Genomic DNA, 27,970 nt, shown 5'->3' with positions numbered 1-27,970 from the left:
AACAGAGGCTGTAGGATACTCCCAGGTATCCTCATGTACACAGATCACAGCAAATTGTTTTGCATGAAAATTTGCAGTTTCAACCATCTCAGCATTAACCAGACTTCCAGAGTCCAGCAATGCCATAATAGGCTGATAATTAACAGTCATTTGGCACATGTGTTTTCCTACACTTGGCTCTGCAGCGCATGAAACAGCAGCAAACATAGACTGCCTTCTATAAGATACATCACACTGCATAGGTTCATCTGTCAATGTACAGTTTGCTGCAACATGTCCCAGTTCCTGGCAACAGAAACACCTGATGTTGCCCCAATTTGATTTGCTGACAGGCAGTGGCTTCCCTTGTTTGGGATGCCAATTTTCAGCCCTGGCACCAAAACTCCTCCCCCTATCTCCTTGCCATGCCTACCACCCACTTCCCCTGGTTGCCTGGGGAGACCGTGGCTTTGGATGGAAAGTCCGTGCGGCTGTAGGGGTGGTGACCAGGATCTCTTCAGCAAAGTATCTCTTCATGAGCTCCACCGGGTTGTTTGCTGACTTGGGGTCTTCTTGACTCCCCCACTTCTGCAGGGTAACTGGTAGTGACTGTAAGGGCTTACCTTGGTTGGAGTCCATAGTGCAGAGATGTATGCTCACCCTTGCAAATACACACAGCCCACAGTAACAAGGTAAAAGGCTACCTGGGCTGTGAATCTGTGCATGGGGGCTTGACAGGAAATTTACCAAAGGATTGTCGAGGTGAAGCTGTAGTCAGGGATTCCAGAAGTCAGAGTTAACGATGAATAAGCACTGCTGCACACCATTAAGTATAAAATGTAGCTGTATTCACATGTTCAATGTTCTACAGTGCAGTATATAGATTTCATTAACAAAACATTTATTGTGATATGGCATTGATGTTAAATTTATGTAAAATCCAATCCAGCCACAGAGGTACCAGTCAGTTACCCAAAATGAAGAGGAACTCACATAGTGCAAAATCATAACAGTATATGAAAATGACGTAATTTTATGACAAAACGTACGTCGGGAGGTTGGACGTGCTGACATCATCGCGTTATCCTTGCAGTGGACGGGTGTTCGCTTGTTTTACTGATGGGCTTTTTTACCTTAATGTTCTTAAAATTATGTAAGTGCAATTTCATCTTTTAAACTGTATACTGTTACGATTTTTGCTTTGCTTTGACATGCTCTGCTATTTCAGTATACAAGATAGCTTAAATATGCAACTATAAAAGAATGCTTAGAAAGATCTTGCACAAGCACTGTACTATATATATATATATATATATATATATATATATATATATATATATATATATATATATATGTCATTGTGGGTTGGTTTGTCCTTCTCTGTTCTGTAGGCAATGGGACAGGATGCATGACTTATGACTCATAACCAGATGCCAGCTGACCCATGTTAACTCATGATAATGTATCTTAAAGGCTCACTGACTTGTATAACCATTTAACTATATATTTCTATACAAATACATAATTTACTAACCACTCCCCCCTCCCCTCTTTCTATTGGTATGTTGAACCATATATAAGCTGTAACACACCTAATAAAGGCAGACATTTTATGAATGCACAACCTGCTTCTTATTTTCATTTGGTGTCTCCAGATATCTGAGGGCCCTGTTGGTGTATCTAATAGACGGGGTATCAAGGGGTATCTTATGGTATATGGTTACAGTGCTGGGGGGAATATCTAAGGTGTAGAGGGGTCCGAGTGCTGGGGGGATATCTGGGATGTAGAGGGGTCAGAGTGCTGGGGGGATATCTGGGGTGTAGAGGGGTCAGAGTGCTAGGGGGATATCTGGGGTGTAGAGGGGTCAGTGCTGGGGGGATATCTGGGGTGTAAAGGAGTGAGAATGCTGGGGGGATAGCTGGGATGTAGAGGGGTCAGAGTGCTGGGAGAATATCTGGGGTATAGAGGGGTCAAAGTGCTGGGGGGATATCTGGGGTGTAGACGGGTCAGAGTACTGGGGGGATATCTGGGGTGTAGAGGGGTCAGAGTGCTGGGGGGATATCTGGGGTGTAGAGCAATCAGAGTGCTGGGGGATATCTGGGGTGTAGATGGGTCAGAGTGCTGGGGGGATATCTGGGGTGTAGAGGGGTGAGAATGCTGGGGGGATATCAGGGATGTAGAGCGGTCAGAGTGCTGGGAGAATATCTGGGGTGTAGAGGGGTCAAAGTGCTGGGGGGATATCTGGGGTGTAGAGGGGTCAGAGTGCTGGGGGGATATCTGGGGTGTAGAGTAGTCAGAGTGCTGGGGGGATATCTGGGGTGTAGAGGGGTCAAAGTGCTGGGAGGATATCTGGGGTGTAGAGGGGTCGGAGAGCTGGGGGGGATATTTGGGGTGTAGAGGGGTCAGAGTGGTGGGGAGGCATCAATCTAGCAGATATATTATATGCACAGGACAACTTTGTTACTTTATTTATGTAGTATTTTCCCACTGTTTCTTTGCTGTACAGAATGATTGTTCATGTAGTTAATGCGGAGCTCCATCCAAAAGGGGAAGCTCTGCTTGGCTGCCTCCTACCTACTTGATGTCTGTTTACCTGCCCTGTCTCCATTGTAGGGAGCCCAGAGCATTACTTTGCCCAGGGGCCCATGATGCTATTAAGACGGCCCTGGTCTTGGCACTAACTATACAATATTTACAGGTCCTAACTACCAGGCCGAGCAAGCCTACAGCGTGTCAGCTTCTACATACACAACTTAATAGCTTTTACAAACCATTTGCTCTCCTAGACAGAATATATGTAGGGGTGGGGTGAACGTGGGATACTAATACTCCTACAGAGGCACAAAACCTGGAAGATATGCAACTATGTTTCGAAAATGAGGAACAGGATGGGATTTTAATTGTGCCTCAGAGTAGTGTAAACAAATAGAATACAATACTATAATTATAGAAAAATAAACAAATTTCATTGTCTAAAAATCAAGTTAAGATACATTACAGTCTTTATGATTAGATTTTAATTCAGGGTGTGCAGGTCCCCAACAGTTTGTAAGAATATGGCCTACACATTTCAAGGACAATTCTGCTTTGTCAGGGCCTTGAAAGTAGCACAATGAGACGTCATATGAATTCTACAGATAAAATATTAATTAGTACTACATAAATTGCATAATTCTATACATGAAAAATGATAAGTAATATACAACCATCTTAATACATTGGATTTTACATAAATTTAACATCAATGCCATATCACAATAAATGTTTGGTTAATGAAATCTATATGCTTGCTGCATTGTAGAACATTGAACATGTGAATACAGCTACATTTTATACTTATTGGTGTGCAGCGGTGCTTCTCGCGCAAGGAATTTGAGCTGAAAAGGTCAATTAAATGATGTTAGCTGTTTAGATATGTGACATTCAGATTTTTTCCAAAAATAAAAATAAATATAAAAATAGATAAAGAAACACACATAGTGCTTCATTAGCATGCATCCCCACTCACCAGAAGACCATGATCTGAGGACGCCGACTTGGTGGGACATGTGAGACCTAGACAGAAGTAACAGCAACCCAGCCAACATCTGGGCACATGCCCCCAGGGATTAGCTGGGCCCTACTAAACATTCAGGCCAGGAATCTGTATCCCCTTGCCTTAAGCTACAGAAGCATCTTCCAGAGTAGGGATGAGCCGAACATCCCCCGGTTCGCTTCGCACCAGAACCTGCGAACGGACTGAAACTTTGCACGAATGTTAGAACCCCGTTGAAGTCTATGGGACTCGAATGTTCGAAATCAAAAGTGCTAATTTTAAAGGCTAATTTGCATGTTATTGTCCTAAAAAGGGTTTGGGGACCTGGGTCCTGCCCCTGGGGACATGTATCAATACAAAAAAAAGTTTTAAAAACGGCCGTTTTTTCAGGAGCAGTGATTTTAATGATGCTTAAAGTGGAAAAAAAGTGAAATATTCCTTTAAATATTGTACCTGGGGGGTGTCTATAGTATGCCTGTAAAGTGGCACGTGTTTCCCGTGCTTAGAACAGTCCCTGCACAAAATTACATTTTTAAAGGAATAAAAGTTACTTAAAACTGCTTGCGGCATTAATGTAATGTCGGGTCCTGACAATATGGATGAAAATCAGTGAGACAAACGGCATGGGTACCCCCCCAGTCCATTACCAGGCCCTTTGGGTCTTGTATGGATATTAAGGGGAACCCCGCACCCAAATTAAAAAAAGGAAAGGCATGGGGCCTCCAGGCCCTATATACTCTGAACAGCAGTATACAGGCGGTGCAAACAAGACAGGGACTGTAGGTTTGTTGTTAAGTAGAATCTGTTTGTCATTTTGAACTGGTACATTTTTAAAGTGTACCTCCAGCCAAAAAATCTATTTTTAAGCTTTTTGGAAAACATAGGGAAGGGTTATCACCCCTGTGACATTTGTTTTGCTGTCTGTGCTCCTCTTCAGAAGATTTCACCTCACTTTCTGTCACAATGATAAATGTTTTTAGAAAATTTGGGTTTTTTAGTGAAACAAGGATTGGTGATAAAGCATCAGTGGAAAGGAGAAACATTTTTCCCACATTAACTCTTACAGAAGAGAATTTCCCTTCCTAGGGGTAGATTTCATCTCACTTCCTGTTGTCTCCTTCCGTTTGCAAGTAGGAGTCGTTTGTAAGTTGGATGTTTGAAAGTAGGGGCCTGCCCTATATACTCTGCAGAAATTGTGGCCTTAGGTGTTGGTGTTGCCACAACACTGTAAGCCCTCACAGGGCCCTGCTGTGAAATATTAGATCAAGAATTGTAATTACATGCCCCTGTTGAACAGGGGCAGAAAAATTGGGCCTTTGGTGGTGGTGGTGGTGCTAGTGCCACAACACTGTAAGTCCTCACAGTTACTCTTGGTGGGCGCTGGAACGGGCCCTGCTGTGAAATATTAGATCAAGAATTGTAATTACATGTCCCTGTTGAACAGGGACAGAAAAATTGGGCCTTAGGCACTGGTGCTGGTGCCACAACACTGCAACCCCTCACAGATACTCTAGTTGGAGTGCAGGAACGAGCCCTGCTGCAAAGAATTGCATCAAAAATTGAAATTACACGTCCCTGTTAAACAGGGGCTGAAAAATTGGGCCTTAGGCACTGGTGCCACAACACTGCAACCCCTCACAGATACTCTAGTTGGAGCGCAGGAACGAGCCCTGCTGCAAAGGATTGTATCAAAAATTGTAATTACACGCCCCTCTTAAATAGGGGCTGAAAAATTAGGACTTAGGCACTGGTGCTGGTGCCACAACACTGCAACCCCTCACAGATACTCTAGTTGGAGCGCAGGAACGATCCCTGCTGCAAAGAATTGCATCAAAAATTGTAATTACATGCCCCTGTTAAACAGGGGCTGAAAAATTGGGCCTTGGCCACTGGTGGCAGCTCCCAGAAACAAAAATATTCTTACAAGCTATCAGCATGATCATTGAGGAGGAAGAGGATAGTCACTCAGCATAACAGGATAGTCACTCAGCATCAGCATAGGCAGTCTTGAAGGGATCTGACATTTCAAAAAAAATGTATTCGGTTACATCAGCATCAGGTGCTTGGTATCTGGTGGTGATCCAAGACTGATTCATTTTTATAAAGGTCAGTCGATCGACCAAGTTGGTGGACTGGCGCACCCTGTGATCGGTTACAAAGCCTCCAGCAGCACTGAATGTGCGTTCCGAAAGAACGCTGGATGCAGGACAGGCCAGTAGCTCAATTGCATACTTTGCAAGCTCTGGCCAGTGATCCATCCTCAAGACCCAGTAACCCAGAGGATTTTCGGTGGGAAAGGTGTCCAAGTCAGATCTTGCCCCTAGGTATTCCTGCACCATGTAAAACAGACGCTGGTGATGGTTGCTGGAACCGATCATACCTTGGGGCTGCGATCTAAAAAATTGTCTGAACGTATCGGTCAGACGGCCACCTTCTCCACCGCTCCTTCTTTGACTGACTGAAGCCTCAGCAACACGTTGTTCAGGTACAGGAGTTTGTAACTTCCCAATCTCTGGGAACGCGTTGCACAGGCTGCAAGCACTTTCTGCAAGGCCTCCCGAAGATGTTGCATCCTCTGCTCTTGTACTCTTACTCTTGTAATGTGGATCAAGGAGGGTTGCCAGCCAGTATTGATCCCTCTCCTTGATACCACAAATACGAGGATCCTTCCGCAGGCTTTGCAGGATCAGGGAGGCCATGCAGCATAGGTTTGCTGAGGCATTCGGTACAACGAGTCCTCTGGGTCACTAAGGACGACATGATCTGCAGCCACCTCCCCCCAACCATGTACAAGTCCATGGGTTTCTTGGGACTGTAAATGATCTCTTAAAGACTGCTGCTGATGCTGAGTGCCAGGCTCCACCTCCATACTGACACAATCCTCCTCCTCTTCCTGTGTGATCGGCGGGCACGCAGGAAGACTGTCTGGATAAAAGGGGCCTTGAGAGCTAAGGAAGTCCTCCTCTTCCTGCCTTTGTTCTGCCTCAAGTGCCCTGTCCATTATTCCACCCAGCGTGTTCTCCAACAGGTGGACAAGGGGGATAGTGTCACTGATGCATGCACTATCACTGCTCACCATCCTCGTGGCCTCCTCAAATGGTGACAGGACAGTGCATGCATCCCTGATCATGGCCCACTGGCATGGGGAAAAAAAAAACAAGCTCCCCTGACCCTGTCCTGGTGCCATAGTCGCACAGGTACTCATTGATGGCCCTCTGCTGCTTGTGCAGCCGCTGCAGCATGGCCAACATTGAGTTCCACCTGGTGGGCATGTCACAGATTAGGCGGTTCTTGGGCAGGTTAAAATACTTTTGGAGGTCTGCCAGCCGAGCACTGGCATTATATGACCGGCAGAAATGCACAGACTTTCCTGGCCTGCCTCAGGACATTCTGTAAGCCCGGGTACCTGCCCAAGAACCGCTGCACCACCAAGTTAAGGATGTGAGCCAAACAGGGCACATGAGTCAGTTGTCCCTGTTGGAGGGCGGAGAGGAGGCTGGTGCCATTGTCGCAAACCACCATTCCTGCCTTAAGTTGGCGTGGCGTCAACCACCTCTGAACCTGCCCCTGCAGAGCTGACAGAATCTCTGCCCCAGTGTGGCTCCTGTCCCCCAAGCACACCAGCTCAAGCACCGCATAGCATCTTTTGGCCTGTGTACTTGCGTAGCCCCTTGAATGCATACGGAGCACCGCTGGTTCCAAGGACAAAGCACAGGAAGAGGCCATGGAGGAAGAAGAAGAGGAGGGAATGGAGGAGAGAGGTGTGTCAGAATAACTAGTAGTGGCATTTTGGAGGCGTGGTGGCGGAACAACCTCCAACACTACTGCACCTTGTCCTGCATCCTTCCCAGCTGCCAGCAGAGTCACCCAATGCGCCATGAAACTTAGGTAACATCCCTGTCCATGCATGCTGGACCATGAGTCAGCGGTAATATGCACCTTACTGCTGACCGCCCTGTCCAGTGAGGCCAAGACATTGCCTTCCACATGCCGGTAGAGAGCCGGAATCGCCTTCCGTGAGAAAAAGTGACATTTGGGAACCTGCCACTGTGGAACCGCACATTCCACAAACTCAAGGGCAGAGTCTACCAACTGAAAAGGTAGCAGTTGAAGTGCTTTTTCCAAGCTAGCATTCAACCTCTGGGCATGTGGATGGCTAGGAGCGAACTTGCACAGATGCAACACTGAATTACATGGATGTAGCACTGAATCGCATGGATGATATTTCTTTGGAATTTTTTATCTAATATTGTTTGAACATTGCACTGAATTACAGAGATACAGCACTGCATTGCATGGATGCAACACTGAATCGCATGGATGATTTTTTCTTGAAATATTTATTTATTATTTGTTTGACTATTGCACAAATATTTTGGAATATTTATATATATTTTTCACAGGCTTATTGAAGCACTCTTATTAATTCATTTATTTATTGAAGTTTATTGCACATTAATGTATAGTATTTTGGACATTTTATACAAGAGAGAGCACAATACCAATTTATTAATTATATATTTATATTTATCATTTTGATAGCGCAGTGTTTTATAACTTGATTTGGTGTACCGATAGCAGATTGCCCGCAAGTACTTGGCTGTGACACACCTAATTCTACACCTTCATTCCTCTCAGTGCAGGTCTCAGAGAGGACTGAAGGTATAGTGGGGTTGGAGATCTCAACTGATGAGGAGCAAGGAGAGATCCTCTTTGTTCTTTGGTGTGGGGTGGGTCTTTTAGGTACGCTTGCCAATGAACTGCATGGCAGGTCAACATATGTCTGGTCAAGCATGTGGTGCCCAAGCGGGAGATGTTTTGGCCACAAGAGATACGCTTGAGACATATGTTGCAAATAGCAGTGGTGGGATCTGATGCACTTGTCTCAAAAAAGGCCCACACCAAAGAACTTTTGGAATAATGCAGAGATAGCAGCGCCCTGCACACGCGGAGCTCTGCGGTGTGATGCAGTCAGTGTGCTGCCCTTAGGCTGGCCCCTGGAGGGTATCTTGCCTCAGTGATGTGCCTCCTCCTCCTCTCTCCTATCAGGCACCCACGTGGAGTCAGTGACCTCATCATCCCCTCCCTCCCAATCACTGGAGCAAACCTGGCAGTATGCTGCAGCAGGGGGAACATGACTGCCAGATTGCTGTCCTTCTTGGGCACCCCCTCTGTCTGGGCTCACGTTACTGCCTTCCTCTAGCTGAGTACCATCATCGGAGCCTTCAAAACACCTGGAGCATGTACCCAACACTGTGGTCAAACAGTTTGAGGGACTCCGCAGGAGGACATGGTGGGGCTAGAGAAGGAGTGACTGATGCCATTGAGCCGAGGGAAGAGGCCGTGTTGGCAGCTGCTTTTGCCAGACAAAGTAACCTGAGCCTGGGTGAGAGAGGATGAGGGGGATGAGGACGGCTTGGTCATCCACTCGACCAAGTCTTCGGCCTGTTGCGGTTCAACACGGCCATCTGCCGAAAAAAAGGCCAAGCGTGTCTCACGGCCACGTGCTGATGAGGATGCACCGTGTCCACGACCAGCACTGTTGCCTCTAGACACAGAGCCTGCTTGCCCTTTTTTATTGGCTTGTGACTGTCTACCTATCCTTGTTGGCCTTCCAGACATACTATTGGCCTGCAGTGAGATGTAGCTGCACAAAACTGGGATGTATATATATATATATATATATATATATATATATATATATATATATATATATATATATACCGATTTTACTGCAGCTAGCAGAATCAACTGCCTGCCTGTAATATTATTAGTATGAGAACACCTGCACTTGTCTTCAGGTAGCTATACTGTAGGTGCAACTGTGCAGGGTACACAGTACAGTAACTGGAAATACATCAAGAGCCCACACAAGCACCTGGCTTTAGGTAGCTATACTGTAGGTGCAACTGTGCAGGGTACACAGTACAGTAACTGGAAATACGTCAAGAGCCTACACAAGCACCTGGCATCAGGTAGCTATACTGTAGGTGCAACTGTGCAGGGTACACAGTACAGTAACTGGAAATACGTCAAGAGCCTACACAAGCACCTGGCTTCAGGTAGCTATACTGTAGGTGCAACTGTGCAGGGTACACAGTACAGTAACTGTAAATACGTCAAGAGCCTACACAAGCACCTGGCTTCAGGTAGTTATACTGTAGGTGCAACTGTGCAGGGTACACAGTACAGTAACTGGAAATACGTCAAGAACCTACACAAGCACCTGGCTTCAGGTAGTTATACTGTAGGTGCAACTGTGCAGGGTACACAGTACAGTAACTGGAAGTACGTCAAGAGCCTACACAAGCACCTGGCTTCAGGTAGTTATACTGTAGGTGCAACTGTGCAGGGTACACAGTACAGTAACTGGAAATACGTCAAGAGCCGACACAAGCACCTGGCTTCAGGTAGTTATACTGTAGGTGCAACTGTGCAGGGTACACAGTACAGTAACTGGAAATACGTCAAGAGCCTACACAAGCACCTGGCTTCAGGTAGTTATACTGTTGGTGCAACTGTGCAGGGTACACAGTACAGTAACTGGAAATACATCAAGAGCCTACACAAGCACCTGGCTTCAGGTAGTTATACTGTAGGTGCAACTGTGCAGGGTACACAGTACAGTACCTGGAAATACGTCAAGAGCCTACAAAGCACCTGGCTTCAGGTAGTTATACTGTAGGTGCAACTGTGCAGGGTACACAGTACAGTAACTGTAAATACGTCAAGAGCCTACACAAGCACCTGGCTTCAGGTAGTTATACTGTAGGTGCAACTGTGCAGGGTACACAGTACAGTAACTGGAAATACGTCAAGAGCCCACACAAGCACCTGGCTTCAGGTAGCTATACTGTAGGTGCAACTGTGAAGGGTACACAGTACAGTAACTGGAAATACGTCAAGAGCCCACACAAGCACCTGGCTTCAGGTAGCTATACTGTAGGTGCAACTGTGCAGGGTACACAGTACAGTAACTGGAAATATGGCAAGAGCCTACACAAGCACCTGGCTTTAGGTAGCTATACTGTAGGTGCAACTGTGCAGGGTACACAGTACAGTAACTTGAAATACGTCAAGAGCCTACACAAGCACCTGGCTTCAGGTATCTATACTGTAGGTGCAACTGTGTAGGGTACACAGTACAGTAACTGGAAATACTGTAAAAACACCTGCCTGCCTGTCAGTATATTAGGAAGAGAAGAACAGTATCTAGCTAAACTGAATACAGTGTATATATGTGTGTGTGTGTGTGTATATATATATATATATATATATATATATATATATATATATATAAAACACCTGGGATGCATACTGTATATATACACAATACACTCGACCTGCCTACTCTATCTAACTTAAATCAAATGACACTGTCTCTCTGTCTATCTATCTCTCTCCACTGCAACACACTACACAGGGCTGATGTGCAGGTGGCCTTATATAGTGTGGGGCGTGTACTAAACCCCCTGAGCCATAATTGGCCAAAGCCTCGCTGGCTTTGGCCAATTATGGCTCTCTGTACACACGGCACTGTGATTGGCCAAGCATGCGGGTCATAGTGCATGCTTGGCCAATCATCAGCCAGCAATGCACTGCGATGCCGCAGTGAATTATGGGCCATGACGCGCCACTTGAATTTGGCGCGAACAGCCCATAACGTTCGGAATTCGTCGAACGACCGAACACACGATGTTCGAGTTGAACATGCGTTTGACTTGAACACGAAGCTCATCCCTATTCCAGAGGTAGGGGGAGGTAATTAAACTCACAGCCTGTAAAACCCCAAACAGTCTGTACTAAACGAATATTGCTTCTGTGCCTACAGCAGGAGCAAATTCTAGATTTACAGCCTAGCTATGAGGGTGCTATATTTAGACAGCAGCATTTTCAATCTGGGAGAGGGTAGCCTTGGATGTGCTAGCAGATGTAGATGAGCTTGAAAAATTATAGCTGAGCTCCAATTAACACTTTTTAGGCATTTAAAACAAAGTGTTTTTCTCCATTTGGGTTAAAGTTTTTACATGAATGAATACAAGCTGATCATCGTAAACACCCTGTTAGTGTTAAGTGGTTTGTTTTAGCCCTCTAACTGCCACTTTTGTTGGACAGTTTGTAGAGTTAAAGGAAGTTGAAAAATAACAGACTTCCTGGCCAGATCACCTAGTGAAAATAAAGGAAAAAAAAGCCTAAAACAAAATGGAAACTAATGCAGCCATCACATCTAGGAATTGGTAAGCTGCAATATATTATATCTTGTTTTTGGATTTAATAGCACTTTAAATAACACATTTTGAACTGTTTGCTACCTAGACATGTAAAGATCCTCAAGACAAGCATGAATGAATACTGTATAATCCAGTAGTGTATCAGCTGTATAGCAAACATTTTCCTGAAATTCAGTCCAAAGTGTAAATACTATTGTACAGTTTTGTTAGAAAGCTGACAAGTCTCTTGTTCACAATTATATCAACATGACAGAACAGTTCTTGTGATCATATCAATAAGGAAATAAGATAAAACAAGAGTACAAACCAAGTTAATAATGTGTATTTATAAAATTCCTGACAGCATGTAGAGAAGTTGAGGAAGGATCTCTCTAGGGGGGAGGCTTGACAGCAGAGCAGAGAGCGGAAAAGAAACCATGACAGTTGTTCTGCATTTCCAATCTGCTGCTATTCCGCACCTCTCCCATGGAAATTCAGAGGACTTCAGTTTGCTCTGTAGAATGCAGTATATCAAAGACTATTGATGCTGTCTTTATCTTAAAAGTAAAAGCTTTGTTCCTGGATACCAAAAATTAAACAAATTATCAGAGCAGCTGGCACCAGACACGGACCAGAGTGGAGAGGTGTTTTTCTAAAGGGTGGGAGCCCTTAGGCTGGCCATACACCTATAGATTATCTGCAGATTTTCTATGGTTAGATGGAAAAAGTGGGAGATTCCTCCATCCACACAGTTTAACGAACATGGAGAGATCTGTTGCACATTTTCTATCTAACCATAGAAAATCTGCAGATAATCTATAGGTGTATGGCCAGCTTTAGTACTGAAGAAATAATAGGAAATGCTATAAAAAGGATATGTAGTGGGAGGTGGGGGCTCATAATTCATGTATTGAGGAAGGAGGGGATATAGAATTGGTTTTGAAGAGGCATTGCCTCCTATTGCCTGTTAAGTGAATAATGCCTAACAGTTATGTTTAGAAACTAATAAAAAAAAATCTGTACCTTTACAGAACAGCATATTTCAAAGATTGGGGTACAGGTGTCTTCATTAAACCACAACATTTAGGAAATCCAGCAATTGTGACTCATAAATTGTATTTGTACTTGGAGTCTATATGCAAGAACGAGTAAGAACATGATAGAGGAACAATAGCAAGTGACCTGGGGTGTGCCAAAAGTCACGTGGTCAGTACGCCTAAAAGGGGGCATACTCAAATATGAAATGAAAAGGAAAAGATAAGAATAAAGGGGACCGGGTGGGTGGGATACAACAGAGAAAGCCAACAGGAGAAAGGAGGAGGAGGGCGGGTTTATGTATAGCCCGACTCCTCCTACAAATTCAGGATGTCCTCCGGCCGGCTTTCTCATTTGTACTTGGAGTCTATATGCAAGAACGAGTAATAACATGATAGAGGAACAAGAGCAAGTGACCTGGGGTGTGCCAAAAGTCACATGGTCAGTACGCCTAAAAGAGGGCAAAAATGAAGGCAGTAGGATAAATAAGCCAACAGGTTTTTTAAGGTAACATTACATCATTCAGCCAAATGCCTGAAAGCCTGAGAAATCTCAATACGCGGGTCCAGGACATATCTGGAGAAACACGCTGAGTTCCATCTGCCCAATTTTTTGATAATGTGCGCCGGGACCCCCTGCTGAGAGGCCACGGAAGCCACCCATATCCTGAAGGAGTGCCCAAAAAACATAACCGGGTTTAACAGGTTGGTCAACAATATGCAGCAATGTTTGATAAATTGTGCCGCGGTGAGGGCAGCATACGGGAAGGATGGCAAGGAACTATCCCTTGGTTTGTCTATGAGCAATGCCATCAGCTGGTCCAAAACTCCCACAGGGCACCAAGCACTGCCTGTTTTGAAAAACCTGATGTCAGTACCGGCCCCAAACTGCTGCGTTTTACATGTAATCAAATGTAGCTGGAAGCTAGCTATATGTAGCATGTCTAACCAGCTGGCTAATTGTGAGCACATGGGAACTCGGACCGGTGCGTGTGAACTCACCTGGCTTGAGGAACCTGTAGAAAGCCAAGTATATGGCTGCTTTGAGGACCATGCTGAGCAGCCTCCCGAAAGGTGACCTGGTCAGCAACTCCGATAAGCCCTGGAAAATGTGTCCTGAGATGAGGAGTGTGCTGAAGGACATGATTATCAATTACCTAGATCTGCCCTTGTTGATGATCTCCATGACAGCTTGATTGTCCATTGAAAAAACAACCGTCTGCCCTGACCACAACCTACCCCATACCTGGGCTGCTGATACTATAGGAAAGATTTCAAATAGCGCTGAAGACTCTGTGAAACCCGGGATGGCGAAGATCTCCTCTGGCCATGGCCCTGCAAGCCAGTGAGTTCCAAAACTGGCAGCATAACCGGCAGAGGCCGCTGCATCTGTCACAACCTGAGCAGAGGATATGGACTCCGCGGGCATGAACATAACAATCCCATTCCAACGCTGGAGGAACTCGTCCCACATGGGCAGGTCAGCCAAAGCTGCAGCATCCAGCTTGACCCAAGAACCAGAGTCAGGGGCTGATGGCAACAAAGCTAACAATCTCGAGATAAAAGACCTTCCCTGCACAATGATCCTCATTGCGAAAATGTAACATGCCTAACAAAGACTGCAACTCCAACCTGGAACAAGCTTGCGAGATGGTAAATGAATGGATACAATCCCTGAGTCTACCAAGCTTGTCTGCAGGTAAACTAGACTGCATGGCCTGCGTGTCCAGGTTAACCCCACAAACCCCTTGTCAAGTTTGGACTGGAGGAGTACGTCTACTGCCTCCGTATTTACCACTGCTTTAATCTTAAACTCGGACACTCAAATGTGCCGGAAGGCAAAGTGATGAACCCGTGTGGAAGCCCCTTGTAAAACCCTCCACCAAAAACATGCACAAACTGGAAGATTGGCTCTGACTGTGTAAATGGGAAGATATGCTGCCTGCACAGTTTCACAGTTAAACAAAATCTGCTCTGAAAACCTTCTCTGCACTGGCATCCTGCCGGTTGACTGACGATCTGCAGAGAATGACTGAGCCCCCCCCTGTGGGCTGTCTGCTGCTGGACACAGACCCCCCCCCGACCGGTAGCTGGTCCTTGTAACGGAGACACGCGACCCTTGTAGCCGCCACCGCACGACCACCTTGCGGCGCCAAAACCAGAAATGACGTTCAGCTGTCTCCCGGAAATGACGCGAAACGACCGCAGTGTCATACAACAGAGAAAGCCAACAGGAGAAAGGAGTAGGAGGGCGCGTTTATGTACAGCCTGACTCCTCCTACAAATTCAGGCCGTCCTCTGGCCGGCCTTCTCATCAATATATGCCGACTTAACAGATGTGCATGTGTATGTTTAGGAGACAAACAGAAAAAATGCAATCTGCTTTTAGTGTTATTTCACTCATCAGTAGACAGGTGCAATCATTCTGCTCTGCTGTCATGGCCACTGGTTTCCAACCAGTGGCCTTGTTTCAGGATGAGGAAAGTGTGCAGCTCCAGAAATAGATAATAAAAGTCCAGAAGTTGAATGTGAAAGTCAGTAAATACTCCAAGCTGTGTCATTTCAGCGCCGTAGTTCAGAGACAGGAAGAAAACAGGCATCTTTAGATGTAAGCTTTAGAAAAGTTACAGCTCAGTCCAGGTTTACCCCAGCCTCTGGTTAGATTACGAAGGGGCAACAACAACACACTAAGGAGCTAAAGAGAACAGCTGTGGGTTCTGTATTCCATTTGTCCGTTTTTCCTCCATCAACGGACAGAGGAAAAACTGACACTAATGTATTTCTCTGAGCAAGCGGATGTTAGCGGATGATCATCCATTGACATCTGCCTTCTTTAACATCCATTTTTAAACAGAAGAAAGCCCTATTTTTCTTCTGTTAAAAAAAACAAAAGCGGGCCTAAAGGGATGTCAGTGGACAAACGGTTTGTTTTTACATCCATTTTTACATTGGTTATTTGGAGCCAGGACCTGCCAGTGTCCTGACATCTGATGACTCATCAGCTGTCAGCGGGGCAGCATGGCAGGCCAGGAAATGGGGGGACAAGCGAGCCATTCCAGGCCACATGCCCTTACCATGGGGGGGGGTGTTTTGGGGCAGGGGTGAATGAGTATGGGGTACATCATACCCACACTCAGTCACCCCAAATAAACCTGACCCTTAGAAAAAAAAGAGTTCCATACCTGATGAAGGCTCCCGCCATCTGACAGCTCCTTTGTCTGACAGTTCTTAAATAACTTAGGGGCAGAGCCACTCAATTATGTCCCTGGGTGACCCCACCCCATTGTGATGTCATCGACCAGGGACATGCTGGGTCGATGATGCCAGAAGGGGGTAGAGTCACCTGGTTCTGTCATCAGGTGGCCCGCCCCTTAGTTATTTAAGAACTGTCAGGCAGCGGGAGCCTTCATCAGGTTCATCAGCACTCTTTTTTTTTTTGGGTCAGCGGTTGACGATGGATCTACATTTTTTTAAAATAAAGGACTTGTCAAGACTGGTGTTGTGTTTTTATTTACTTTTTATACTTTTTTGGTGAATGAGTAGGGGCACTATGTACCCCATACTCATTCACATGGGGGGGCAGGATCTGGGGGCCCCCTTCTTAAAGGAGGCTTCCAGATTCCTTTAAGCCCCCTGCCTGCAGACCCCCACAACCATCGGCCAGAGTTGTGGGGAAGAGGCCCTTGTCCCTATCAACATGGGAACAAGGTTCTTTGGGGAAAGGGAGGAAGAACCTTTTGGGGGGGGGGGCTTTTCTAAGTTGGACTAGGTTAAGACACAAAGCAGGTTTTTTATTTTAAAAAGTGTGTTTTTTAAAAATACCCATATTCCTGCTTTAATTTTAAAGTGGAATTTCACTGCATCTGAGCACCACAAACCAAAAATGCTATAATTTTTTTTTAACCACTTGACCTCCGGTAGGTTTTACCCCCTTCATAAACAGAGCATTTTTTTGCAGTTCTGCACCAATAAAAGAGGTTTGCCCCCTTTATGCAGTAGGTGATTCCCCTATCCTATAAGATAATGGTAATATCACATGCGCCCTGGCTTCCTTGCCCATATTCACCTTCCAGCAGGTAATTATTTCTTTTCACCTTTCCCACATCTATCTTCTCCTTCTTGCCTTTCATTTTCCCCTTCTGGTCAATTCCCTCACTGTTGTGGCCTTACTTATTTTTCCATTTTCCTTCTCTATTACTCCTTTTTCTTTTTTCTTTGTTTTTCCTCTTTCTCACATTTCTTCCTGCTTTTTGCTTTTTGTTTTTTTCCCCTGTTTCTAATCCTTACTCTCTGTTTTACACTTCCTTCACACTCCTTTTTCACTTACCCCTTCTTTGTTTGTTTATTTTTTTTAGAGGCTTCCCCTATTGGGGTCCCCTCTTCTTCTACCATCCACCAATGTCACTTCCTCCACTCTCACCCATCCAGGGTGTTGTCTGTGCTGGTTATGTGTTGCCCCGATATGCTCCCTCAGCATGTGGCATTCTTGGCTGGCCCGACTCTCGTGGCTATACCACCACTGCGCAGATATATATGTAAGTCTGTATACATATGTGGGGGTTTCTCATATCCTACATTTGCCCACCTTCTCCTGAGACTATTTATAATTTGTCTGTTTTCCCTACTGTTAGGTGATCACAATGGTTCTGCTCCTGATGAGTGGCTATAAGGTCCTGAAACGCATAGAGCTTACAACTACCGTTATGCGTACGCAATTATCAACTATGTATGGACGTTCCATCTTGACCTATTCTTTTTTTTTTTTTATTCTCTCCAAGCGACACTTTAATGTGTCACATATTTATTTATCATTTGTGATTTTTAGGTATCAAGTTCTTCATGTATTTGCAAATAAGTCCTTGTTGGAATGTATATCTTGATAAAATATAAAATATTAATATATAGCTATGTGCATAAATATGTAAATATATGATTATCTGTATTTATTAAAACCTATTTTTATCCAATTTATTTGGATAAAAGTCCCGCCCTTCGCTCTCTTTTTTTCTAATAATGAACCGGGATGGCGGAGGGGACTTGAATGGCCCCTACTACCTCATTTAAAGTCCCAAATATGTTTCTTTTTTATATGGCATTAAACTGGCAGTAGCGCAAACAAAACTATATGGCGTTAAACTGGCAGTAACACACACAGAACTATATGGCGTTAAACTGGCAGTAACACACACAGAACTATATGGCGTTAAACTGGCAGTAACACACACAGAACTATATGACGTTGAACTGGCAGTAACGCACAAAACTACATGGCGTTAAACTGGCAGTAATGCACACAAAACTACATGGCGTTAAACTGGCAGTAACACACACAAAACAATACGGTGTTAAACTGGCAGTAATGCACACAGAACTATATGGCGTTAAACTGGCAGTAACACACACAGAACTATATGGCGTTAAACTGGCAGTAACACACACAGAACTATATGACGTTGAACTGGCAGTAACGCACAAAAGTATATGGCGTTTAAACTGGCAGTAATGCACACAAAACTACATGGCGTTAAACTGGCAGTAACACACACAAAACAATACGGCGTTAAACTGGCAGTAACGCACACAGAACTATATGGGGTTAAACTGGCAGTAAGGCACACAAAACTATATGGCGTTAAACTGGCAGTAATGCACACAGAAGTAAATGGCGTTAAACTGGCAGTAACGCATGCAGAAGTAAATGGCATTAAACTGGCAGTAACGCAATAAAATAGATGGTGTTCAACCGTCACTACACTGAAGCTATCTGAACTGTCCCTACTCTAGCTGTACATTAATGTAAAGATTACTGACGGCCTCACTACACTACACTGAAACTATATGAGCTGTCCCTACTCTACACTAATGTATGTATGAATGAATGACATGGTCTCACTACACTACAGTGAAACTATCTGAGCTGTCCCTACTCTAGCAGCACACTATGCAAAGCTGAATGATGGCCCTCCTCACTATACTGACACTATCCCTAGACTGACAATAAACTAATATTCTACACTGACCATTGAAGCAAAATAGCACAGTATAGCTAACTAATAGCACTGAACAGAGCCCTGTTCTATCTCTCTCCACACCGAAATCACACTGAAAATGGTTGCCATTCATTGGATAAAGTCATGATGAGAGTGTCCAATCATGACTCTGACAGTGCTCTGTGCCCTGATTGGCTGAAGCTGTCACTGCTTCAGCCAATCAGGGCTTGCAATGCACTGTTCAGTGCTGCAATGCATTGTGGTCGGTTCAGGGGCCGAACGGTCATACGACTTGTTTGTTCGGATGTTCACCGAACAACGAAATGATCGGCCCGAACTTATGCTCGGGCCAAACCGGTCACCCATCCCTACTCAGGAGGAGTAACAGAATGTGTTTTGGGGTGTAGTTGCAAGTATGCATATGCTCTGTGAGAGAAATAACTTGTAAATATGACATTTTTGTAAAACAAACAAAAAAAAAATCTTCAATTTGCAAAGAATTGCAGGGAAAAAACACACCATGCGACTTACTAAATACCTTGGAATATCTACTTTCCAAAAAGGGGTCATTTGTGGGGTATTTGTACTTTCCTGACTTGTTAAGCCTCGTACACACGATCAGATCTTCCGCAGACAAAACCTCAGACTTTTGTCCGAAGGCGTGTGCCTGGATTTTGTCTTGCATACAAACGGCAAGGATTTGTCTGCCAACAAACACGAACGTAGTGACGTACTCCGTGGTTTTTCAGCTCTTTAGCGCCACCCTTTGGGCTCCTTCTGCTAATTTCGTGTTAGTAGAAGTTTGGTGAGTGTTGATTCGCGCTTTTCATTTCGCGCTTTTCATTCAGCGCTTTTCATTTCACGCTTTTCAGTTCGTGCTTTTCAGTTTGTTTCTGAACGACCGTTCGTCAACCAAACATGTTGCGGAATCGGAGGAGATAACGTGTTTTTTATTATTGGCCTTGGAGTTATTGCTTTGACCCAAGTCCAGTCCAGGAACAGGAGGAGGAGAATTTCTTGGACCAAAAATTGGTTGCTTTATTAATCGTGACCAATTATGTCATATGCCTTTGCTGCAGGAGCTCCAGGAGAATAATCCAGATGATTTTCGGAATTATCTCTGGATGTTGGACCCCTGTTTTCACCAACTCTTGGCATTGTTGTTATGTTAAGAAGCAGGACACATGCATGAGGCTTTTATTTTATTTTTTGGTTAAATAATGATTTGATTTGGTATACTTTCTATATTTTTGGATCCATATAATGCACTTTTTGGTTAATTTCTATCAGCAGATAGCATGTCTAATTTTATTTGTTTTCTTTTTTTTGATGCACAATAAAAAAAATTGTGTAGAATAATACTTGGCTATGTGTTTTACTTCAAATACCAGTTTGGGAGTAAGCAGTTACATTTAAAAAAATACAATGTAAAATTGACAAGGAATACCAACATAGATGTATCTTTGATCTTAAAAACTACGGGGTAATGGTGTTGTGGTAACGTGCCCAAAAAACAAAAAAAAAAGCATAATAATATAATAATATTATTCTTGATATCACTAGAAGATAAAAGTCTTTTAAAATACGTTTGCCATAACTCCATCAGTATCACCAGCAAAGCAGCTTCATTATTATCCCATTAAATAAAGAATTTCAAGATTTCATAATTTGCCACGTCACGAATGTTAATTCTAGATTACGAGCGCTAGTTTACAAGACCGACCGCTTCCAGGTCGCCCTTTCTTCCGAGCATGCGTGTTTGTACTTTTGTGCGACGGACTTGTGTACACACGCTCGGAAAACCCGACAACACACATTTGTCCGCGGAAAATTTTAAAGCCTGCCATCCAAATTTGTCATCACACATTTCCTGTCGGAAAATCCGATTGTGTGTACGCGGCTTTAGTGTCTCAAGAAATGAGATAGGCCTTCATAACATCAGGTGTAATACATTTTCAATGATTGGCACTGAAAGCTGAAAATTGGCCTGGGCAGGAAGGGGGTGAAAGTGCCCTGTAGGCAAGCAGTTAAAGTGGTTCTAAAGGAAGAAAGTTTCTTATCTTAATGCATTTTCTTATTAAGGTAAAAAGAAATGTGTGTGGCTCTCCAATAGTTACCTGAACCTGATCTTTAGCCAGCACTGTACCTGAGAGCAGCATCTCTCTCCCTCCTCACAGGGTAGATTGATAGCATCGATCAAATCCTATGATGAGGGAGGAGGGGGTGGGGCCAAGCTACGCTGTCTGTGTCTATAGACACAGGCAGTGCAGTTTAGGATCGACCACCATAGGAAGCTGCTTCCCATGGTGGCGAACTGAGAAGGAAAAGGGGCCAGGAGCGCTGGCAGAAACCTGAGAGGAGGAGGATCAGGGGTCCTCTGTGTAAATTATACAAGATTTATATAGCGCCAACAGTTAGCTCAGCGCTATACAACATGAGGGGAGACAGTTCTGTTACAATACAATTCAATACAGGAGGAATCATCTGCGTAGATTGTTGCTGTACACTCTGATGTAGAGAGAGTGGTAGGCACAGACAAAAAACGAAGCCAGACATTGAATTGCATATTATTGCTTTTCAAATTTAACATAATAAAGTAAAAGTAATAATTGCCTGTATCAAACAATTTCAGCAGCTCCTCATTTAAAAAAAAAGTATTCCACTTTTCCTTTAGGAATTTCCAATGTGGAGTTATTTGCTAAGGCATTTAAAGGTCCACAGATATCACTCAGAAATATAATTCCAAGCATAAGAGTGTTCATAGAAGTTCATTAATTGAGACTGAGCAAATAATTAACCTATTTTGTAAGAAAAATGAATTCAGTAATAAAATCAGTGGGGACTTATTCATGATATAGTGCAGAGGAAAGCGACAAACTAAATATAGAACAAATTCATGTGTCAGAGTAATTGTACAAAATACTTCACTATAATGTCACCGAAAAATTTCTTATAACAAGAACCACTTATTATACTAGAATAAGTCATACTAATTATCAATTATAAATATTACTAATAATACATTCCAGTAGTAGTACTGATTCTAAGCCACATATGACTCTCAGCTAACACTGATATTGCTCCCAGCAGGTGGTTTTGTGCTGTCTTTATGAACACTTGCTGTATTATATGCAGTTCCAACACGCATGGACCCTAGCAGATGTTGACTGATTTATATGTAGATTATCTGACCAAAAGTATAGGGGCGCTCCTCCAAATTATTGAGTTAAAGTGATACTAAAGTCTCATTGTTTTTTGGTTAAAAAAACAAGCATGTTATACTTACCTGCCCTGTGTAATGGTTTTGCACAGAGCATCCCCTGATCCTCTCCTCTTCTCGGGTCCCTCTTTGGTGCTCCTGGCCCCTCCCTCCTGTTGAGTGTCCCCACAGCAAGCAGCTTGCTATGGGGGCACCCAAGTCCATTTAGACACAGAGCCGTGGCCCGCCCCCGCCCCGCCCCTTCTCTCTCCTCATTGGCTCACTGATTGACAGCAGGGGAGCCAATGGCGCTTTGCTCCTGTTTCAGCCAATGAGGAGGGAGAGACCCAGACAGCCGAGTCTATCGTGCAACATTGCTAGATCGAGATGGGGCTCAGGTAAGTACTAAAACAACAAAGTATCCCACAGAGGCGATTCAGAAGTGAGCACACAATCAGCTTGCTATGGGAGTACCCAGCAGGCACATGAGTGAGATAAGGCAGACCACATGGACTGGCGAAGCACCACAAGAAGAAAGTTAGTATATCATACTAACACTATTCGTTTTACTATATACATTGTATTAGCATAGTCATGTTTAAAGTTTTACCAAACCCACAACAGTAAAATTAGTCTGTCTATGCAGTAAAGCATGCTTGTTATACTCACTGTTGAACCTAAGAGGTTAATTCTCTGCATTGTGTCTTCTCCAATCCTCCCCTTCTTCCACTGTACCCAATCCATTTGCTGATAGAACAGAGCATAGTGCATGTGATCAGCACAGGGCCAATCAGCACTGTCCAGACAGAGGGTCAGGGGTCCTGCAGCCTCATAGGACAGCCAGAGTAGAATGAAAACTCTTACAAGCTTTAACCAGACACTGACAAAAATCACAAGACTGCTCTAACTGCTGATGAGAAAAGGTATTTAGCAATTTATATTTACTAAAACTATTGCATTTTCATGTTCTGTGTACTGTGGGAGACCAGAGACCCTGCATAGTGAATACAGGGTGCTGGGTTTAGTAACACTTTAATGTTAGGGAGAAAGAAAGGTTGGGGAAGACTGACTAACTTAAAGCCAAACACTTAACAGTTATAGTAAAATGTAACCATGCAGTTCTCGCTCCCCCCCCCCCCCCCCATACTACAAGGGTTACATTTATGGTTTGTGTAGGGGTATAGAAAAAGGAACAATACTTGCCTAACTCTGCACTCTCCAGCAGCAAGCACTCTCCTCAACTTGCCAAGAGCCTGCAGTTGTTGTGTGGGAAAAAGGGTGAACTGTGCACCATGTATGCATTTTTAATCCCCACATATCAGGTAATGTGAAAATCCATAAATTGCATGAAAATGTAAGTAGGCTGTAAATAAAGATGAATATTCTATAAAATATAAATTTCCCATCATATGTCTCTCTTACGTATGGGATTTCTTTGTAAATCTAGAGGTACGGCCAGGCTCCATATGTTCTATAACCTCTAAAGAAACACCGCTAAAAATAAGTTAAAGTGTAAGTAAACCCCCCTATTGTTTTCAGCCAAGGAAGCTGCCATCTTTGCCTCTGTTTAATCTATAACTGCCATGGTGCTGCACATGTGATCAGTTTAGACACCAGCCATTGGATGGCTTGACAGTTTGGTTGAGAGCACAACAAATGGTAGTGTTACATTTCCGACATGTGCCAGAAATGAAACTGTTTTATGGATGGGTTTACTTCCGCTTTAATAAGTAAAAAGTGATAAATTCACATGCCACAAAACATACCAACTTACTAAATTATTGTTTCAAGAATTTATTGTCCTTTGTTCCCCGAGACTATGCTTATCACTGCTGTGATGAACCTTTAGTAACAGGCTGATCTTTTTCACTTCTGGCTTGGAATAGCAATAGCCATGGGTTTTGGCTTCATTAATACAATCCTCTTTATCGATTTATATGTAATTTTGGATATGTTTTAAGAACCAGATATAGTAAGTTGATATGATGCAAAACAATTTCAGTATCAGCAGTGTACAGAGGTACAAACAATTCTTGGGAGGTGAGGAAAAAAAAAGAAACAATTGGATTATTGCTATAATTAAAAGTATTGGTTCTCCCTTTTGCAGTTTTTATACTGTATTTGTGTAAGATTTTCTTATATTACTGCACACATAATTGTTTTTTTTAATTATTCCTACTTATATATACATTAAGAAACCTGTAAATGAAAGGTCCTAAAATCAACTTCATACCATGGTAGCTGTGTACCTAAATGGCATTTCTTATAGCAGGAAGAAACTGTTACATATGGAGCAGAAACTAGAATTGAGTTCTCGTGATTAATTAATTGCAGAAGAGGAGTTCCCTACAGAATTATAGGTTCATAAGGAAATAGGTCACAATAGATTTACCTCTAGGGATGGCTAACAAATGTGACATATTCTTTAAAAATAACTATTTCTCATGTTTCTACCATCTCATGTTGAAGGTCTTAAGCTATATATATATAGAAAAACTATAAAGCTGAGCTAACCAGTTAAAGGTGCTGGGAGGTGGCTTCATGTACCCTTAAAGTTCATTGAAAAATTATTCATACCCCTTGAAATTTTCCACATTTTGTCATGTTACAACCAAAACCTAAATGTATTTTATTGGGATTTTATGTGATAGACCAACACAAAGTGGCACATAATTGTGGACTGGAATGAAAATGATTAACAAAAATTTGTAGCTAGTGGTTTAAATGTCAGGAGATTTACTTCAGCATTGGGTTGTGCTCTACTACACATCACTCTCTAGAAAAGCATTAGGAATTGTTGTCACTAGTGATTTTGCCACGAGGCTGAAACGCTGATGAATCTTGATCGCTGAGCAACTAATTACTTTAAAAAAATTCACTGGTGGCGATTCCATAGAAAATCAGTGATTTGTGTGTGTGTGTGTGTGTGTGGGGGGAATTGCTGCAAGAAAGTCACCCATGTGTCAGATCCACCAGAATTTCATGCCTGGCTTTTTGCACTATATATGTACATAGTATCTAAACTAATTAAGGGGTTAAGAGTGCAGATGGGAAAAAACTTTGGAAGTAATAAACATTTCTCCAAGGAGGGGAAGGAAGGGAAGTAAGTACTTTCTGCTGGGAAGTATGGATGAGATCAGTCATGTTTGGATCCTCGTCTGAACCCACCTTAGCTATCCTACCAGGAAGCTTTAATTGCATAAAATTATTCCTAAACAGCCAGAGCATTCCCCTGCCCTATAAGGGGTGTTTACATGCAGCTGCAGGGTAGGGAATACCTCGGCCACCCAGAATTGGCTTTGTACAGTGCCAGCTTCCTGGTGGGATAGATCAGCTGGGTTCAAACCGGGATTCAAATATGCCCGAGCCCATCCCTGCTTGGGAGGGGATTTAAGCAAAATTGCTTGCTTTGCCCAGATAAACATTTCAAACTTTTTCAAATTATTTTCTTCTTTCTTTCAATTAATTTAATCTTTAAACTATTTGGCAACCAAAATTTGCATACATTTACATTATATATAGACATAAATGTTTAATACAATTTATATTTCATACATTATTTTATATGCCTGGGTTTATTTCACACTCAGTAATGTAAGTACAAATATGCCACTTCTAGTGGACAGCTGGGACTCTTAACTTTGACAGATGCATATTGTATAATGTTTATAGCATTCCATATTCAACTAATGAATCCTGCTTGTTCTTTCCTCTCCACAGGGGGATTGGAAAACAAGGATTCCAGTGCCAGGGTAAGATATTTATTTTATGCTTTGCTTTGTTTGTGCTTTATCTCATCCTCACATTCTCTCTAGAGGATGCCCTCTGCTATTTTTTGCAGCTGTGCAGTAGAGAAGTATTATTAATTTATTTAAATTGCCTTTTATTTTGATGTAGGTAAAATTGGCTTGCTAACTCTCAGATGTCCAGAAAAAAATGTAAATTCTCTTTTTTTAATTTTTTTTGTTTAGGGTCAACCTCAGTGTAATTAAAACATGTTGGATACACCAGTATAATCCTTTTGTTTTATTTTTAGAATAAATGCCATTGGTTGTGTGCAGCTAACATGCAAATAAATCATAAGCTATACCATAATATAATAAAGCAATGTGTAAAGTAAGCTATAGTAGCTGTCTAACAATAATTTCTAATGCTGTGGTTATGGTCCATTATGTCTGTGTTTTACAACTGCATGTATTTTTAGAATCCTTTTGGCATGGTGCCTTTTGGTATAACTTGAACCATTTGAATTCATGCACATGTGGAGTCTTTATAGACAAAAGCAGTTTTATATTTTATCGATGGGACTATTCATTTTTGATTTATTGATCCATTTTGATTGATTCATTTTGACTATATGTTTATTGCCAACATAATACATTTAGCACCTTTGGACAAACAAAGCTTGGCAGAATTGTATTTTAAGAATGATTAAAGGTAATCTTTACAGAGGCAGCATAGACTGCTTCCTAACTTGATATAGCCTGTGGGTTTTCTCGGCTTATAGAGGAGCCAAGTGAGCCCCAGTTCTAGGAAAGATGCTTAGTAGGCTGTAGAAATAGTCAGGTAGCTGTAATTTACATGAATGACTAAATCTGGGTAAAATTTTTTAAACTCATAGCATCTATTGCAGGCATAGATCTTGTTTTAAAGCTTTGACTGTCCTACTGTTATAGTTACAAAGAGAAACTTTGTGACACATACAGTACGTAGGTCAAGTCAAGTCTTCCTAAAACAGGCAGATCTCTCATTCCATATTGTTCTCAGTGAGTGACCTGCCTTTCCACGGCCACTCTAACCCATTGAAAGGTGACATAAGTTTGAGTATTGTAAGTGGCTTCTTATCATTTATCTTTTGACTGTCTTATTAGTTAGGAAATTAAAGCAGTAGTAAGCTCTCATTCACTAGTTTTCCTCATGTAACGCAAACTGGATTACATTACATTTTAGTATCTTTCTTACTGTTCCAACTTGCGCCTTTTAGGAGATATTGCCCATGCCCAATGTATTCTTCAATGATGTCACCGGCACATGCGCATTTTGGCCCCTGTTTACAGCATAAGCCATGTGCTGTCAGTCTGTTCATCCTGATGCCGTGTCTGCATCATCAGCAGGTTATCTCACGAGACTGTGAATTCATTGAGAATTTCCTAATACGCCCCATGTGACTTGCTACTTCACAGGGGGTGTAACACTGCCGCTCAGGATCAATGGAGTGAGCGGGTCCACTGTGCATGCACAAGATCACACAGAGGAAAGAGCAGAAGTATGCTGTGGGGAGGAAGCAGTGGACAGGAGCTAAGATGGCGCCAGCTTGAGCCAGGATACAAAGAAAAAAAATTCACAGCAAAGAAAGAATAAACATGGTAGGGGGATAAATTGAATTGGGATGTGTTTTAAAAGGTATAAATTAATAGCCTTTTAGTTGCACATGATGCGTGAGCCTGAGTTTACTAGCGCTTTAAGTGTGAATTATGCATATCCAGAATGTCTATATAATATAGTCCCGCTATAATGTTATGTAGCCAGGAGCTGGCTATTATGCCTGCAATTCAGAGGCATTTCTGTGTTATAAATGTGGGGGTTGGTTCCCTCTAGTGTTTGCTGGACTCTATGTGTCAATTTCCTTTTTCCTGTGATAGGATTTAGAGCAAAGCATCATGGGATATGTAGTTCAGAATGCTGCAGTGACTATGCCAGCAGGACTGATCTGAACTACAATTAACAGAATGCTGAGTGGACAAAACCGATTGCTGGGAAAGGATATAAAAAGGGCTGGGGCAGCCTAGATCAGCCTCTCGGGATACCATTTGACTCTGCCAGCTGGAGGTCTGTGTGACAGTGAGCCACTGTTGATTTGCGGCCTACACGGCGGGGAGCCGGACAGCTATACCCAGAGGGACCTCTACGGACACCATCGCTTCTTCCATGCAGCAGACCAGAGGGTGTTCCAAGTCATCCAGAGACGCCTGCACTTCAGATCCCAGTGGGCTGCAGCGTGGCATGGCGGGCGCCATTTCCC

At 43.1% G+C, this 27,970-nt stretch overlaps 1 protein-coding gene across 4 annotated transcripts in view; it reads left to right on the top strand.

Moving 5' to 3' along the window:
- The window catches only part of PRKCG (protein kinase C gamma), an 805,390-nt gene that overhangs the window by 161,237 nt on the left and 616,183 nt on the right, over positions 1 to 27,970 (top strand). For all 4 annotated transcript variants that reach the window (XM_073602743.1, XM_073602742.1, XM_073602744.1 and 1 more), the window contains one exon: positions 25,669 to 25,700. In XM_073602743.1, the coding sequence (XP_073458844.1) occupies positions 25,669 to 25,700 (32 nt within the window). The remainder of the gene's footprint in view (positions 1 to 25,668; positions 25,701 to 27,970) is intronic.

Source organism: Aquarana catesbeiana, linkage group LG10 (assembly GCF_042186555.1).
Source record: "Aquarana catesbeiana isolate 2022-GZ linkage group LG10, ASM4218655v1, whole genome shotgun sequence".
NCBI classification, from domain to species: domain Eukaryota; kingdom Metazoa; phylum Chordata; class Amphibia; order Anura; family Ranidae; genus Aquarana; species Aquarana catesbeiana.
Note: the sequence above shows the minus strand (reverse complement) of the source record. Positions and strands in the feature narration are given on the sequence as shown.